The 18,611-nt window shown below is 38.5% G+C and overlaps 1 protein-coding gene across 1 annotated transcript in view; it reads right to left on the bottom strand.

Annotated features, from left to right (window-relative positions):
• The window catches only part of LRBA (LPS responsive beige-like anchor protein), a 237,704-nt gene that overhangs the window by 192,229 nt on the left and 26,864 nt on the right, over window positions 1-18,611 (bottom strand). The window contains exons 18-29 of the mRNA XM_053460618.1: window positions 18,274-18,382; window positions 17,515-17,596; window positions 15,901-16,024; window positions 15,461-15,653; window positions 10,005-10,973; window positions 9,388-9,560; window positions 7,676-7,829; window positions 6,874-7,054; window positions 5,888-6,012; window positions 5,085-5,192; window positions 4,449-4,629; window positions 3,520-3,934 (exon numbers count right to left, since the gene is read on the bottom strand). Of these exons, the coding sequence (XP_053316593.1) occupies window positions 3,520-3,934; window positions 4,449-4,629; window positions 5,085-5,192; window positions 5,888-6,012; window positions 6,874-7,054; window positions 7,676-7,829; window positions 9,388-9,560; window positions 10,005-10,973; window positions 15,461-15,653; window positions 15,901-16,024; window positions 17,515-17,596; window positions 18,274-18,382 (2,814 nt within the window). The remainder of the gene's footprint in view (window positions 1-3,519; window positions 3,935-4,448; window positions 4,630-5,084; window positions 5,193-5,887; window positions 6,013-6,873; window positions 7,055-7,675; window positions 7,830-9,387; window positions 9,561-10,004; window positions 10,974-15,460; window positions 15,654-15,900; window positions 16,025-17,514; window positions 17,597-18,273; window positions 18,383-18,611) is intronic.

Raw genomic sequence — 18,611 nt, 5'->3', positions numbered from 1 at the left:
TATGGGGACCATGACATTCTTCTCCAAGTAGCTACCAAAGAGCAAAAACCAGAATTGACAAGGATTTTATTTTCATGTGAGAATTTGCATTGGCAAACAGAAGTAAATACAACAGCACACATTCTAATCATAAAATACAAACGCTTTGATAAAAGGTACAAAACCTAACATCCAATTTTATGCACATATTTCATTATTTTTGCTGATAAACGAAACAAGATTGTATGATTAGGCATCACAAATCAAATCTGTTCAAGGCCAGAAAGGCTGATTATAACATTGTCCTCCGAGACACCTTGATTCTTGATGACATGCAAGGCTTCCTTTTCTTCTAACAAACTCCATTTCCTTAATACACAAGTCATTGTACCATGACAAGTGAATAAAGCGATGGCCAATTACTCGCCAGGAACCTTCCCGCCATCGGGAGCCTAATCCCATAAATCAGAACGCTCTTTCTATACAATGTCAAACCGAACTTTCCACTGGGCTGCAAAATCAAAAATTAAGCTACACTTTAATAATCTACTGTCATATTTAAAAGTAATGTATCTTTTAAGGGTGCGTGCGAGAGTGGCAGAGATCTCAAAACAGGGGCTTACATCACATCTGACAGGACAAGGGTGAAAAGACCGGCAACCATAAATATTCTCAAGCATAAGGTCAGTCTGTTATTAGTCCCAATTATGCTGAACTGTACAGGGGCTTTGTGGCGCAGATAATTAATGCCTGCTGAATGAGAACAGCAGACCTCAGGGGGCCAGAGCCTATTTCCCCATTAAAAAAAAGGCTACCACATCTACCGTCCACTTATATTTCCATTTTTAATACAACACAAACATGGATCCCCAAGCACAACAAGAAAATAATCTTGTTTATCTTAATGTAAATAAGTCAACAAACTTGCAAACCCGAGACTGCAGCCACAACGGTAAAGTGGTTTACAGAACTCCACAAGAAATCTATTCAGAACTTGACAATTATTGTTAATGTATAAAGTCACAATAACCAAATAATAATCTTCAGTAATGAGTGGAAACCCAAAGCCACAAAATAGCAGAGAATCACATACTTATCTAATATTCAGAAGTAATGACCCAAAAGCATTGACCGTGTTATTCGATGAATCACAAATATAAGTCTTGATCTCTGTTCACATACCTTTTTTCCCCCCAAAAAAATAATCCTACCACTGGATGTCATGCATAAACCTAAATATTTTCTAAAGGCCCTTGTAGAAAGCCATCTCATCATAAACTCATCATTAAATTAAATGTACCTAACCGTTGGAGGCATTTTTTTCCTCTGGAAACACGAAAATTATCTGAAGGTCTTGCTTCACCAGTTTTTATCCTCTGTGCATTTATATCATTGTGAAGACATTGCGGCATCTTAATGATGTACCCTTTCTATAGTGAGAAAGAGAAGAAACCATGCCATAGCTTGAACGCCATCAATACAAGTTTATGACACTCACTAATCGCCCCAATTGATCTTGACAGAAGATGGCGGGGACATCATTGGCATGGAAAGCAATGTGCACACCTTGTTCGCAGCAGACTTTCTCCTGGCAGTATTTCAATAGAGCTTCACTAGTGTAGCCGTTACTGTATATTATCCAGCTATGGCTGGAAAGTAGATAATCCTTAAGATATGAGGAGAGTTCTGATTTCTGACAAAGCATTCCACAGATAAATGCAGGATCAGAGGGATGCTTTGAAATTCTCAGGGATACCCCACTGGTTTGAAAAAAAAAGCCCATCATTAAAGAAAAGACAAGGTGTCTCTTATAGAACATAAGCTGGCTGAGCTCTGGGGCTGCCACTAAGCAGAACATTAAATATAAAACAGATTCTGTACCATATTAAGGTCTATGCATTGTCATGAGTCTCCATACCACAAATACTTCATTACAGCTTATAGAACATAAAAAAAAAGTTTTAAAACAAAATGGGATTTTTTTATTTTTAACTAAATTATAATAATAATGCACCATCCATGGTCCAATGGGCTCCATGACACCAACATGCCCTCCAGCTGTTTTTAACATACTTAGCCTTTCATTGTTCGCTTCATCTCTGCCAATACCATTCAACTTATGGATCCACACTTTAACAGGTTACCCAAAACACATAAGATCGCCTTCTTACCACACAGGGTAACCTGACAACACCATAGTCGGGAAACATTCCAGTATTACTAGTTGTCATGTTCACTTTCACTGAACACGCAGATGTAAAGAAGCGCCATGCTGACATAATCTAGAGCTTTTAGGTGCTCAACAAAACACAGTCTTATTTGATTATAAGCTCCAATATATAACCATCTTCATCTTAGGTTGCACGTAAAGGTTTCAGTTCGTAAATCCTGATAGTTTGAGGGCTAACTTTGTATGGGTGGAAGAAATTAAAGAATCAGTTCTTGGTCACTTTCAATAAGAAAAAATGCTGTATAATAATCAAAGCAGTAAGACAATACTTGCTATCTGCATGACTATCCATTTCATTTAAAGTGTATTTCTATTGTATCAAGCTACAATAAAACTACCCTGCACCCCGATGCTAGAGGAACAGTAACTCATGTCCCCACACATTAAAGATCTGTTACTTGGCTCAGTCCGTGAATCGAGTGCCAGTCTTTATTGGCTCCCACTGAAAAGGGCCAGAGGCTTGGATGTATTGCACGGAAGTTTTACTTTACTGAGTGGGTGGTAAATAAGTGGAAAAGCCTCCTTTCAGAGGTGGTGGAGGTTAATACAGTGGGGTTATTTCAACATGCATGGGATAGGCACATGACTATCCTGAATAAAACAAGACCAATGACAAATTATAGTTTGATTCTTTACATCAGGAAAAACAGGCAGACAAGATTGGTTCCTAGAAACTGAGAACTTGACTGCTTATGATTCCATCCAAGATTGTGGATGATATACGCGAGCTATCTATGACATCACTGCAGCTCCAATACAGCGTAGAACATGACAACTATGTTACTCTCCAGCTTAATGGCGTGCCAAGCCGTCTGGCAGGCCAGTGTGCTACTGGTTAGGATGGGCGCAGGAAGTGTTTAATCTTCAAATCTACTTCTGGTGGAGAATGTACTGGGAGCGTGCAAACGGATAGCAGGCCCTGGAGTGTTGCCTGCCAGGAAGCAGCAGTCTGCAGTAGGGTGAACATATACCATCCATATGAAAAGGAATTGTTTTAATGTGCACATAAGATATCGTGCTATTTAATAAATATTCAAAACTATGCCTTTATGGTAAATTACATAAAACACTAAACGTCTAACTCCATTAGATAAAAGAAAGGTACTAGGTAGGGGCTCACAGCATTGATAATGATCAATCAGTAACTAAGAAATAGCAGGGCCAAGGGGATCAATAATGATCCACCTATATCCGTGTGATAGACATGCCACCCATTACAGATAATATCAATTTCCACAAACTGCATGATTGCAGTAATACTAGTGTTTCCAAACAATGGGTCAATCTGATGTTACATGCGCATGGATTACCTGTCAAAGGATCTGAATTGCACCGAACGCTCAGCTGCCGAATCTCCAAGAGCACCAAGGAAAGATGGCGGTAAAACAGCAGGGTCTACAATGGCATCATCAGCAGGTGTGCTCACAAGGCTCCGGAGAATGTCTTTGACATTGACATTTTTTGCAGGCAGCTGCTCACTCACTCCACTGTCTCCAGGCTCCGGAGTTGATTTTCTGACCTCAGAAGAAAGTGTATACAGCACTTCGCTAATGGCATCAGGGCCTGAACTCACAGGATCCGGACCAGCTTCAGTCACTATGTCTGAACCAGTGCTAGGGCCCGAAACGGTTTCCTCCCCAATCCCAGAATCTCTTCTTCTCATGGGTTCGTTAGTCACATCTTCAGCAGATGGTGGTGGTCCTGATGGAACTCCAGCAACACCCTCTACAGATTATGAAGTAATTTTTTTTTTATTAGCATGGAACTACCAATATTAAACAGCGATTATCACAAAGTTACCAATGGCTAGACTGGCCAGACAGGCTAAATTATACTTAGACTAGTGTTTTATCCACACATAACCAAAGCTTAGTAAATGGAAGGTGCTACTGGGCAAACTGTATTATGTCTAGATAAATTCACACACAATATACGCCTACAAACACACAGTTAGCATGTGACATGTAAATTCTCCCAATTTATTTTTGAGCGAAACGCCTACAAGTGTAGGTACTTGTTCGCATGTATGTATGAATAAGTAACTAATATATAAATATACATACATAAATATATGTACGCATATACATATATGTATGCACACACTCACATCAAGATACATATATAGATGTATATGGATGTGATATTTACACACACACATATTACACAGAATGACAGCAGTACGGCCTTTGTTAAATCGTCATTTCTGATTGATGAAACGTTTCTGATGACACATCCGTACCTTGCTGGGCTGTGGAGCCAGTATCTGCACTAGCATTCTCTGTGTCCACTGCAGGCTTGCTGGCTGAAGGTGGCTTCCTTTCATTTTGAGGTTCCAGGATGTCTCTGTATTTTGATACCATGAGCACCGAAATAAAGTACACAACAGCCAGTGCTAGGAATTGTGCCTGTTTGCTGTCCTCCTTTATGTGGAGAGAAAAAGGGGAAGGTTAAAGAAAGAAAGAAAAATAAAAATATATATATACAATATATAAAATATTTATAACATCTAACCTACATTTTAGCACATCTCTAAAGCATTAAAACAGTGCAGAATAGTAATTTCGGAAGCTCATTGTAATGGATTCAGAAGAATATTTGCCAATAATTCTGAAAGTTTATGGCGAGACAAAAAGTATTTAAAACAATAATAAACTTGAAGCCAGCATTTAGGTTCTGTTTTCATATACCCCAAGTATAAACAAATAAAAAAGACGCTTTGAGAAAAGGAATAATCAGAAAAGGTGCAACACTGAGTTGTATATTATATTTACTGGGTCTTCATTACAAGAACTTTTGACATTTCTTGCACTCTGCGAAATCCACAGAGAAACAATTTTAAGATTTCAAATGAACAAGCCATTGATCTTCAACTCACCACATCTCTGAAGACCACAGCTCTTAAGCGGTTTATATCCATGTCTTGTAGAAGCCTGTCAAGGTCTCGCACGGGAGAAATCCCTCCTGTCACAATATCAATTGGGCTCTGAAGAACATAGGAAAAAAATAAATAATTCAAAAATGTCCCCTTCCTGTAATGAACTTCAAGTGCTTAAGCTGTTTGCCAGTAAAAAGAAAATGTTAGTGTAAATTCTGACCCCTCTCCAGGATCAAATTTTCAGATGGCATGCACTAAATTGGAAGGTCATCCAGTCAGATCAATATATCATACAATTATTCTAAACACTATATTGAGTAGACCTTAACCTGTGATGGCCTATAGCTGCAATGTGCATTATAAAGGGCCATCCCTAGCAAAAAGGGCTGGTCCTGTATAATGCATAATATAATGGTAATAGAGGAGTAGGGATATCTAAAAGAAATGATAGAGAACATTTAAACATGCAAATATATTTTACGGGTATTTTATTTATTGCTCAGATAAGCTGTAGTCCAAAGGAAATGGTTTTATTACACAAAATACATAAATCTGAATGCCACAAAATCCAGGGTGAACTGTGAAGAGTAAGAAGATTAAGTCACTCCACATTTCTAAGTCTTCAGAAGTTGAAGTTAATAATAAAATACAGGGCAAGAACAAAATTTGCATAGTATCAGTCACGCTATCGGATAGCAATCTCTCAAAAGGATTTTGAGTCCATTTCACAGCACAAGCAACCATGTTGGTTACAAAGTTAATAACCAGAGTGCTACTTTTACACCATGCTTCATCCACATTACCTTAGCCGTAGACTTGGCTGTTCCCACCATGCCCTGGATCGCCTTTGGGTTGTTTGGGTTTTCTGTGTATTTTGCTTGTAAGTGCTGCTGACACTCCAGACAATTTCTTACAGCAACAGCACAGACTGCAGACAGGAGACAAATTGGTAAAATTTGGAAAATGAACAGGTAAACTGGTTTTATTATTGAACCACAATAAAACCAACATTCAATGACTGATATAGCTGCATAACCCTACACGGCAAAACTGTAAACTTTTCTTCGCCACACAATCTAATGGTCTCCTACTGGGAGACGTTGCAAAAAAGGCAGACAGGAGTAACAATGAAAAGGATGAAAAATATTTAGAGCCACATCTACTATGAATTAGAACGTTACAGCGTTGAGAGTTTAAGATAAAAGTTGTTGAAAACCTTTATAGCCTGCCCAAGATTAGTGAAGGGTTAGCACCAAACCACGCAGAAAGAGGTAACCATCTACGGTCCACCCATGTAAATTACAAAAGGGGCCATTATGACCAAAGACAATTTACATTACCTTTTATTTATAGAGTGCTAGCGCTATCACAGAGGGGAGTGAAAATTAACAAGAACATGACACATTAAGATATACTAGTACAGAAGGACAAGAGGGTCAGCATTTTGCAACTTTGCAAACTATTAGATTGGATTAAAAATGGGATGCTTTTTGTCAATAGGTTCTGGATTTTAACTTCAGATGCTACACCTGATAAGCTCTATTGGGTAAAACAAAAAACCTGGAGCTTATTTACTTAAACATTTCATTTTGTTGCTCTACCAATGCACTGTGAATGGGCACCTTGGCCTCTCTTGCTGCAGGAAAGGGACAAGGTTGACGTTTGATCATTTAAGGTTAATGCTGTTACATGTACATTTTGACGATAAAATAACTTCAAACTATCTTCTCAAGTACTAAAAATAATTGACGGGTTAAGAAAATAGTTTGTAGTGGGGACTGTTGCTTACCTAATCGAAGACACTGGCGCAAAATTCCCCCAGAAGACATGTTCTTTTCAGCTTCAATATCCGTAAAGCCCAGAGAACTTGCAAAAATAAGCACGTCCACCAGGCTAATTGCTCTCTGCAGGAACGTGATAGAGGCCTCTATGGACAGTCCTTGAGTAGGCTCAATATTCTCCAGTTCATGCTGCATTCCAAATATCAACAAGATGTAAAAACAAAAAAACAAAGATTTGCAGCCACAAACTTCAGAAAAAGTTTTCTTATCCGTTTTCATCTAACCCAATTAATAACAAAACTTGATTAGAAAACTGGGGAATGTCAATAGGGCGTTAGGGAGGACAAACAGAGCAGTTATGTCCATTCTCTGACTGTTGAGGCCGAGCTGGGGTTCAAACCTCTCATAAGCTGTCAGCACGTGCGCTACAACTAAAAACCTCTGCCAATACCTTTCTGTAACACATGACACAGCTGCAACCTTATGCAGCAGGTGGGCAGATGTGCTGATTAAGACTGTAAATTGTAAAGACGAACACTGTGTGGTCGGTTTGGGTGCTGACAGAGCACTGTAAAGGAGTGGAATATTACCCTGAAAGTACAGTAACTACATTCAATTTGGTGGCAAAGAAAAAGGGGAGCAACATGTGCATAGCATTTTAAGCTTGTGTATCAAAAAGGCTGGCGGCTGCTGTATTAACTGAACACTTGCCAATCAAAATTGCCACTTGGACTAAGTGTGGCACTTACATGAAGGTTCAGATGCAGTCATTACGGAATAACAGAATTTGATGTACTGCATCCTTCTTACCGTAGCAGATGTGGCTGCAGAAAGCAATGGAAGAATACCACCACAAGCCATGATCATGTTGTCTGTTATCTGAGAGATGAGGTGGATTGTATTGTGCACAAAAATTACATTATCACTGCTGTTCACAAAATCCATTATAGTCTTGGTGGAGTGGCTGTTTGAGGGGGGAATCACATTACAATTAGTGAATGATGAAAGACAATGGTTTCAACTGAATGCATTACACGCAACATAGTTCAACAGTGCTAAGCCATACAACACAACAACTATAACAAACACGTTCACATAATAGCCATCAAAATAAGGTATTCTTAACCCCTTAAAGACAAATCAAAATGCATTGTTTTCAATGGGTTTAGGGACCGCCCATTGTCCTTAAGGGGTTAATCTGCATTGACAATTATATCTACATACTACATAAGGTAAAGCAGCATGAAATTTATTTTAGTAGGCACTTCGAGCTTTAAGAAATACAGGCTTTAGCAGAAAAATACACTATATGATCAAATATATGTGGACACCTGACCATCACACCTATATGGGCTTGTTGCACATCCCATTAGAACACCATGGGCATTAATTTGAATTCCCCCAAGACTTTGCCTCCAAGATTTTGAAGTGTTTCTGTGGGAACTCCTACGCGTTCAGGCAAAAGAGCATTTCCGAGGTCAGGCACTGATGTTGGATGAGAAAGCTGGGCTCGCTCTCTGTTCCAGTTCAGCCCAAAGGTGTTCAATGGGGTTGAGGTCAGGGCTCTGTGCGGGCCACTCGAGTTCCTCCACACCAAATTCATCAAGCTATGTCTTTATGTACCTGCTTTGTGCATAGGGGCGCAGTTCTGTGCATAGGAGCACAGTAGAAAGATCCTTCCAAGCATACAATTGTCTAAAATGCTGTAGCATTAACATCACCCCTCACAGGAACTAAAAGGCTCAACCCCTGAAAAACAGCCCAGGACCATTCTGCCTCCTCCATCAACCTTTACAGTAGGCACTATACACTCCCATAGGTAGTGTTCTCCTGGCATCCATCAACCCCTGATTGCTGCTGGATTCGGATGGGCCAATGTGCTTTACACCACTCCAGTCGACAATTGGCATTGTAATCGTCTGCTTGTATGCAGCTACAAGGCCATGGAAACCAATTTCATAACGCCCCAGGCGCACAGTACTTCTGCTGATGTGGTTTCCAGGCACAGTTTGGAACTCTATAGTGAGTGATGCTAAAGAGGACAGGCAATTTTTATGTGCTTCCACACTTGACAGCCCTGGTGTGTGTGTGTGTGTGTGTGTGTGTGTGTGTGTGTGTGTGTGTGTGTGTGTGTGTGTGTGTGTGTGTGTGTGTGTGTGTGTGTGTCTGTGTGTTCTACTTCTTCGTGACTGAGCTATTACTCCTACTTCAAAGGCACTTACTTTCACTTAAAATAGCACTTACATCAAACAAGGTCAGCAATTTCACAAACTGACTAGTGGCAAAGGTGGCACCCTATGACAGCGCGAAGTTTAAAGTCACTCGGTTCTTCAGTACAACCCATTCCACAGACAATGTTTGTCTATGGAGATGGCTGCTTATGTGCTTGATTTTATACACTTGGTTAGCAATAGGTATGGATGAAACCCTTACACTCAATTAGGAGGGGAGTCCACATATGTTTGGTGATTTAGTGTACATGTGAGCCTACTATGCTTGTAAGTAAACATGAGATAACCAACCTCCGCCACATCTGTATGTCTGTTTCTATTGAAAACAAGAGGTCAGTAAGAAGCCTCTGGTGCATCATTGACCATTTGAATTCAGGAATGCGGAACATTGTAGATCTAGAGTCTCTTCTCTGGCTGTCTGAGGAAGCACCTCGCTCTGCTTCTGGCGTTAGTGGTTTGGTTGCCTGGTTGCCAAAGTGGAAAAAATAGAACACATAGGTACAGAAACAATAAACATCCTGAATAAATCATGTATGTACATATATGAAGGGAAAAGGAGGGAAGCACTTTCTAGACCATACAAGGACAATGCAGAAGAAAGGAGTGACCTGGGGTACACATTGATGGGAAATAAGGTAAAGCAGCATGGGGGGGGCATTTGTTATGATGCAAACTACAAACCCTGTTTTAACCATTTGGGACAAGAGTGAAAAGCAAAAAAAACTATTCCATGAGTACTTCCCATCATCTAGCAGAATCATAAAGAGCCAACCATACATAAAGAGAAAGTATAGAAGACAAGCACTTTCATCAACAGAAAGTATCAACTATAATCATAGAAATCAAACTATTACATGTAATCATATTCAAAATACCAGATATCTTCCATGCGTCTGAGAAATACATACCTCAGCTCCTGCAGGCTGGTTTGCCTCGTGGCTTGTGCTTGCCTTTAATTCCAGATTCTCTGTATCGGAAGCGATGCTAGCAACATCCAGCTTTGCAATTTTTCTTTCAGAGATTTGGGAGACATCTAAAACACTTGTTCTATAACCACTGTCATTTGGGCTCACTACAGAGTCAGATTTAACTTCGTCAGCGCTTGCACCCAAACCGTCATTATTTGATGTAGAGGTTGCCTCTGCGATTTCTGAAGTGGCAGTGTCGGGAGAGCAAGTTTCATTAGTGTCAGTAGACAGGTTGTCAGACTGTGCTGTGGAAGCATCAGTCCCTACAGTGCATTCTAAGAGTGGGGTCACCTTCTCACTATTAATCTCTGCTGGGCTTATTGCTTCCTGCTGCACTTCAGAGTTCTCACAAACAACTGGAAGATGTTGGTCTACAGCAGGCACTGGGCTATCTTCACCACCAACGCCATTTGTTTTGCCTTCTTTGGCAACGGAGACGTCTGATGTGTCACCTTGGAAGTTTGTCTCTACATGTTCATCCTTAGCACCAACTGAGGAGGTTGCCTCAATGACCTCATATCCATCAGCACCTTTGGCTGTCATTCCTTCAGCTGTAGATTTTTCTGTGTTATCGGTTACTTCTTCACTGGACAAATTCTCATTAAGTGCTTTCTCGACGTCAATTGCATTGGCTTCGGCTTTGTTCTCTGGGGTTTCAGTAGCAGAAGGATGGGGATCACTTTCTTGTTCTGTTTCTGTTGCGCAAACCTCTTCTACTTCCTCTGAACAATCTGGGGTGGTAATAGCTTCCACTAACTCCATAGGCGGGGTCTGAGGCCTGGTCTCTGTGCTGCTTCTAGACACTGTGCGTATAGGGCTTGAAGGTCCAGGCCCAATTTCCCCACCAACTCTATCTTCATATTCACTAAAAACTTGCGCTAAGCTCTCTTTGTGCATTTCAAAAGTAACCTGTAAGTGATAATAAATATGATGAGGCTTCTGTGATTGAATCTAAAGTTATGATATAAGTAACAATCAAGTTTAGGATTTAAACATGCAGCTTTTACTTAAAAAGGGACAGTATAATGTCCCCGAGACCCCCACTATAGAAGAATACATATACTTTGTGAGTAAGTAAACACGTTATATTCGGTTTTTAAAGAATACGTGTTAATCTGATGAAAGAGTCTGCCCTCACTCATAATCCGACTATAATCCCTCCATGCATTTGCAAAGGGCCTATGCAGCCATCATCAACATTAAAGCGCTATGAGTACTGGAGCGCCCCTTTAAATCTCAAGTTATTATACAGTACAAACTGGACCAGTGTTACTTAACTTGGATCCTTGGGAAAACCAAACAACGTTCATAAACAGAGGCTAGGGGAGTATTGTGTATTAAAAACATTTGTATACCACAACAGAAACCGAATGAACCTCAACTCTACATTTTGCTGTGATTTAATGTTTAATTCATCTTAACTATGACTGAAAAGGTTATATCACAACCATGTCACTAATGCATTCCTGCATAGTACCAGTAAATAAAAAACACAAATTAGTCAGAAAGAAGGGTAGGGGGGGAAACAAAACAAAAAAGAAAAAAAAAAAACATGTACATTACATTTTGCTATTAAAAAAAAAAAATCTCACAGCCCAAATCAGACCAATAAATACTATAGTCTTTAGTACTAGATCATATATATAATAAAATATAATACATATATAATACACACACACACACACACACCACAAAACTCATCCCCAACAACTGGGGGAGGGAAACAAATAGTGACACCCTTACCCTAAAATAAGGGTTATTATAGTAAGGGCCCCTAAGGAGAGCAGTCACTGTGGCAGTGGGCAGCACCAGCCACAATTGCTTCCTGCAGGAGCCCTATGGGTCGGCTACTGTGTGGCACTCGGTTGGACTTGGCACGTTGCACTGTGTGTATAGGTGGCCATGCTTGTAAGTTATCAGTACCAGGCAGCTGAATGATTCGACTCCTAAAAGCAGCCATTTATTTATTTTTAAGAATCTAATATGAACACAGATTTCATTTATAAACTACAGCTTCACATAGATGTACTTTAGGCATAGAATTCTGAGTTATGCACAAGTAATAATCACTGAACAAAAATCAAGTTTGACTTAAATTAGCAGGCTAAAAGTACAGTAACGTATCTTTCCAACGAGTGGATACTTAACTTTATACAAGTGCACATGCCGTGGTAGCCAGTTCTGTGTCATAATAGTCGTAGTAAGGCTAAGGATAGTAAATAAAGCTCGTGTCCTCTGTATTGCTGAATGATATTTCCCTATTAGTATAAGCCATTGGGCTAAAAATATAGGGTCATACATATTGTGTGTGTAAACAATGACTACGTTAGATAAATAGCCAAATATTTCCAAATTCATTTCCAGGCAGCAAAGTCTCTGAACAATCCTTACCATTAATGCATTTATCACCAGCGAATGAAAATTAAGTTTATAAGAATATGGGAACTTAATGCGGGAATACTTACATAGAATGACTTTAAATAACAAAGTCTTACTACGGATCAGATATATCACTATCTACAACAATCCGCCTCAAAACAGAGAATTAATGCCATGTCATTCTTTATCTTTACAGTACAGTTTTTATGGATTCTACTAAACTATGCCATGTCCATGCAATCTGAGGCCCATTTGTAAGAATTATAATTAAAAAAAAAAAAAAAGCAGTATATGTATTTTTAACTTTCCATTCCCACAGTAACTGCTGCATGTAAAAAATAACTTTTCACAAGCGAGTTCTTTCAAATATTTCCATGAATTCTATAATTAATCTTAATTTAAACACGATTCAACGACCTGCATAAAAAGGAACACTTTGCCCTTATTGACATTCATGTTCTTGCATATAACACACACACACACACACACACACACACACACTTATATATTGTAATGCCCTTTAAAGTCAGTACAGACCGGTTTTTAAGATAATCAGGTTTTAACAAATTGTTACAACCAGTGAGACTAATTACTAATGTTATAGTCATTTTTGCATCATTCAAAAGCAATTCATAGTAAAAATAAAAAATACCAGATTCTAAAATAAAAGTATTTTATTGCCCAGCATGGCTGCATCTGGCCTGTGAGGACTGGAAACAATGGAGCTGGTCAAAGCTTTGCAGATGCTGGTAATGATAGCTCACTTAACTTCCCCAACCTCTTTAACACTTAAAACAGGGCTCAGGATAAGCACAAAAACAAGTTAACAAAGCGGCATTCCACGTATCATACCGAAGGCCCCTAAACTTCATACGGGAGGCAGCTGTTCCAGCAATGTACTCCGATAATGAGTAATGGAACCAGTGACGGCACATAAATGCCAAATGTATTCTAAAATTATAATAAATAGAAATATATATATATATATATACAGGTATATTCAATTTTAATTAAAAGCAGGTATTTAAATTACAGACCAACTGAAAAAATAAATAACAGAACATATAATTACATTTAATATGTAGCCATTTTGTTCATATTTAACACTTTATTATACATATATACATATATATATATATATATATATATATATATATATATATATATATACACACATATACACACACACATACACATATATATACACACACACACATATACAATGCATAGTGTGCACATACACACTATATTATATACATACACACACTTATCACAGGGTATCCTACAATGTCCCACAAGCATTTCTACTTCATGTATAAATCTAAACAGCAGTTTAGATGTTAGACAATGTATACATGAGAAAATAAAAGTAATATATAATCAGAACCAATGCTATATATATATATATATATGTCTTTCATTATAAAAACAAAAATATAATGAGACAAGGTTGCAAATGTTCAAATTCTAAATTCAAAACGAAAACAAGATCATAAAGTACATAAATAAATGAATTGAGGAAGTTTTCTTTTTTGTTATCAATAAAGTAGAAAATATGGAATTAAGCATGGATTTTAATTTTGCTTTGAGGGGCTTAAGTACATTTCCACAATACCTGCAGAATTAGACATACTCTGCTATATTATAATAAAATCTAGCTTAATATATGCACGCATTTCCTTTTGGGTTCTCGTATATATCCCTAAAGCCTTTCGTAAAGTAAGTACGGTGCTGCGATTCTGCTTGGGAAGCAGTTCCTGCGTATGAAGCGCGGTGCAGCTGTGGGAGGAGAGCGCTACATTGACAAACAACTACCCGGCTACAAAGGTGGCAGGAAATCTATCAAACCGGACAATAAAATTGCAATTGAGTTTCTCTGGCTTTTTATAGCAGATGCACGCATCTTGATATGTAGCACTGCAAAGCCTTTACAATTTAGGAACACTTGTTCGTTTATCACATAAATGTGGCTTAAAAACACAGCCACGGGCAACTGATGAAAATGCAGATGTGATTACAAAAAGTAATGAGACTGTACATCTGGCATTTTAAGACTAATGAGTAATACTCATTAGTGATTTATATAATGGAACATTAAACTTGGGTATTGCTTTTTCCAGTACCACAGAATATTTTGTGATGTTCTATGATCTCAAACATGTACACCTCACTTATCATAAGCACGGCATATTAAAATAAAATTTGCTACACGCTGGCCTTTTATATGCAAAACAGCTTCCCTTTTATAAGACAGTACTGCCACCTTGTGGTAAAAGAGCCACATCACAGGGTGCGTGTGTGTGTGTGTGTGTGTGTATATATACTTTAGACAATGTAAAGTATGCATCCATAAAATTTAACTAAGCATCTATAAAAAGTTACCCTCCCGCAAGCAGCTTCTCTGTTGCCAGTGTTGCCTGGAATTATAGTTCTACCACAGATCAGAGTTCAGTGGGTTTAGTTTTTAATGAACTAGACTGATCACCAATGTTGTAAGAAAAGTCAGCATGCATCCTTCTTAAGACTGACTGAGGATTTGGTCCTCTCAGTTCTAGGCTGTCTGTCTAGCTTGGGAGATATGCAAGAGCACCCTGGGCACATTTGTATATATATGTGTCTGGCTGACCAGCATAAATCATATGTACACCTTATGCTGCACAAAATAAGAATAAAAATTAATATATTATCCATTCACAGACGCAAAACAAACAAATTCCTAAAGTTTAAACTAGGCTGTCCCTTTATGCACACAAATATACACACACAAACATTCCCTTTCATTAACAGGATTGTTGCCTGTAACCATTACCTAAAAAACCTATTTAGACGACATAAATGAAATGTATTCATAAGCATATCTAGTGGCTATATAACAGAGCTATTTTATGAATTGCATTATGTTGGTCTTTACACCCACCACTATTTAGTGCATGAATGGTACAATTAGGAAATATGGAATCAATACACCAAGTAGTAGCGGCAAAGTATTATTTTGGATACACATACTAAGTACTTACTTTTGAATGCGTTATGGAGATGGTGTCTACCCAAACACGCCATCCACCCCACTCGTATTTGATGGCATGATAAAGAAGAATGCGGAAGATAGCGTACACCATCTCTGTAATTTTCTGCTCATCTGAGTTCTTGGGGTTAAAATAGCAGAGGGAGAGCATCCATTCCTGCCATACAGAGCACTGCAGAAGGCTCCTGTAGACACACATGAACATTTAGAATATAAATGGGGAGAAAAGGTGCATATGCATTAACATGAAGAAATAGAATTAGTGGAACTATAAAAAAAACAAAAAAAAAAAAAAAAAAAAAGACCAATATAAAGATGTACATCCATTTATGGTATTTTTATTTTATTTTTCCATTTAATATTTTTTGTTAAAAGGGTACCAGATAGCATTTCTTCTACAAAACAGCCATGTTTGTTATCAGGTTAGCTTACCTTCGGTTTTCTCTGCTATTATTAAAAAGTTTTATCATGTCTGAGAGAAATACGCGCCGAACTTCCATAACTTCAGGGCACGGAGGTGAATTCCGCAGCAGGGTAGCAATGACCTTGAGTATCACTACAAAACAGTTTATTAACGCCGTTAAAGTCAGGGCAACTGCAAGAGTGCTTAACAGGTTTAATAATTTAAGGCATAGGGGTTTATTACTAAAATCTGAATTATCAGGAGAGATGTGATTTCAGCTTCATCATTGATCACATTAAGAAGGGCCAACCCCAGTAAGCGCTTGACTGGCCTTGTATAATGTATAGTTAAGCCAGTGAGATTTCTTCAAACTCCTTACACATTAAATGATGCATTATATTGGCCCAGCTAAGCACCTCTTGCTGGGGAAACCTGCCAGTGTTGGCCCTTCACAACTGCCAACTCTTCCCTTAGCAAACAAACCCCAAGACTCTGGCAATTAAAGTACCAACCATTACTCCTACTGGCAGGGAATCTCAAAAGTACCCTCATAGCTCTATGTCAGATAACTGGACAAAGTGAGGCTTGTAGGCATGGTAACACTGTACCCAACCAAAAGGTCCAAATGTTTCTGGAGCTGCTGGATCATGTTGTGCGCAGGAAGGAATAATACATAGTGATGTGCTGCATAGTATCGTGTGCAGGAGGAGGGAGAACAATCAATAAAACAAAAGGAGGTGCAAAAGAAGTTCATGTCATTTTAATGAATGGCACATATCAAATTCTAGTATTCATATCTGCAGATGCTCCTTTCTGTGTCTGGAAATATCCCATTACCATAGAGACACTCCGATCCTTGATACTGTGTCCATTTTGGATGTGGGAGCATAGTGGTAGGAGTTAAATGAGATGGAAGAACTATAATAATAAGAATGCATCCACTGGTTTGCATGTGGCAAAAATAATTTATTCCATGCAAAATGGACCCAAATATGCATTTATATAAGGCTAGAGTGCTACTTAGGGCTGCAGATGTAACATAGGACGTATTGGCACGTCCAGTCTTTATCGCTGCGGCAGGGACATAATGACAGCCTGTGTTCTCCCCTGTCTGCATCATAGGAAACAGTGCTGGTACACCAACATAACACGCTTGCCTTATACCATTTATTACACCAATACAACGGAAACAGGCATTCCTTTCCTCACCGGAAGGACATTGGAGGAACATGCTGGTGTCTGATTAGTCCCCATGCTGGCTGATCTCACACACATGGTTATGCTTGAGGATCAGTGTGATTAGTGCACAGGAGATCAGAGTTTAAACGTGATCTAGACTTTAATAGGGAATTCTTCATAGAAAGAACAATCATGTCATTACTGCTAATAACACCTGTAGTCCTGTAAATACCATTTGCTAAGTATTCATTACCAAAAAGAAAAACAAAAAAAACATTGTGGAAAGGTTTCAGTTGGGGGTTCTGGGAAATGAAAGTCTCCCTCGCCCCTCGGCACAGCTCTGGATTATGCAAGTAGCTGATGAATCCGGTCAGTAGTGCTGCTATAGTTCATTTTTGCATGTAGAAGGATATCAGTAAAAGATGAAAGTACGTGATAAGGTAATTCAGAACACTTGTACTTACGAGGATTTTGTATCTTTACTGATGAATCTGGGTCAGGATGTTGTTTATGTATTACCTGGGTACAAATTTGCTCTATAAGAATCTGAAAAAAAATAAATAAAAAAAATAAAAGACTGCTCATTGGACATTCACTGTCAGTACAAGCTAAAACAGACTGTATATATCAAACACTAAAACGTGAAAACTCAGTTACCCCCTACTGTAAATTCAATATAGGAACCTACATAAATTGCACATTCCTGCATACTGTGCAGTCTGCACTTAATCTTGGTCCATTATTCATTTGCAGAGTTTGATCTATGTAAATGCTATTTGTTGATCCTGTTACAACTAAAGGAATGTTAAGACGGATATTTCCACATATCTACTCCCAGACTTCAAAGTGATTTTTTTTTTCTAAATATATGATACTTCAAAAATTCTTATGAAAACAGAAAATCCATAGGATTTTTCTTCCACCATTCTATGGACACCATCATGACTGGTAAAAAAAAAAAAAAAAAAAAACCCAAGAGGATTTTATCCCATTTAGTTGAACCTGAAATATACAATCAAACCAAGACAAAACCTCATGAATTTAGCTGATCTCAAAAAGCACCAACTTCATCTGAAATCATCAAGAAGCCAAACACATCAGATGTAATTGCTGTTGAGTTCCGCTAATCCCTGCAGTACTCCACAGACTGTTGATTTGGAATTGCTTGCATTATTGGTACTAGCTGTTGTAAGAATGAAAAGATAAAAAAATGATCTTATAACCTCAAACAGCACATTGTATGTGGTAATGGTAATCATGTTTGTATGCAGCAACTGTCGCTCAGCAAGAAGGGAGAATAATCCATGAGCCTGCATGACTTCAGCTTTCCTCCTGCAAAAGCAGACATCGGAGCATTAAAATAATTTCAAATTTAACAAGAATATCAAAAACACAGCTCATTCAAATGAGTTTATCTAGTACTCCATTGCTAGGTTTAGAGTTCAAACTCACATGGATAGGATTGCTTTCTAAAATGTACCCATTAGCCAATGTGCCATTGAATAGAGTGTCCTAGTCACCTAGCCACTTGTTTAAACAATACATAGATTTGTAGTCCGCA

The sequence above is a fragment of the Spea bombifrons genome, chromosome 1 (genome assembly GCF_027358695.1).
Source record: "Spea bombifrons isolate aSpeBom1 chromosome 1, aSpeBom1.2.pri, whole genome shotgun sequence".
In the NCBI taxonomy this organism is placed as follows: Eukaryota; Metazoa; Chordata; class Amphibia; order Anura; family Pelobatidae; genus Spea; species Spea bombifrons.
Note: the sequence above shows the minus strand (reverse complement) of the source record. Positions and strands in the feature narration are given on the sequence as shown.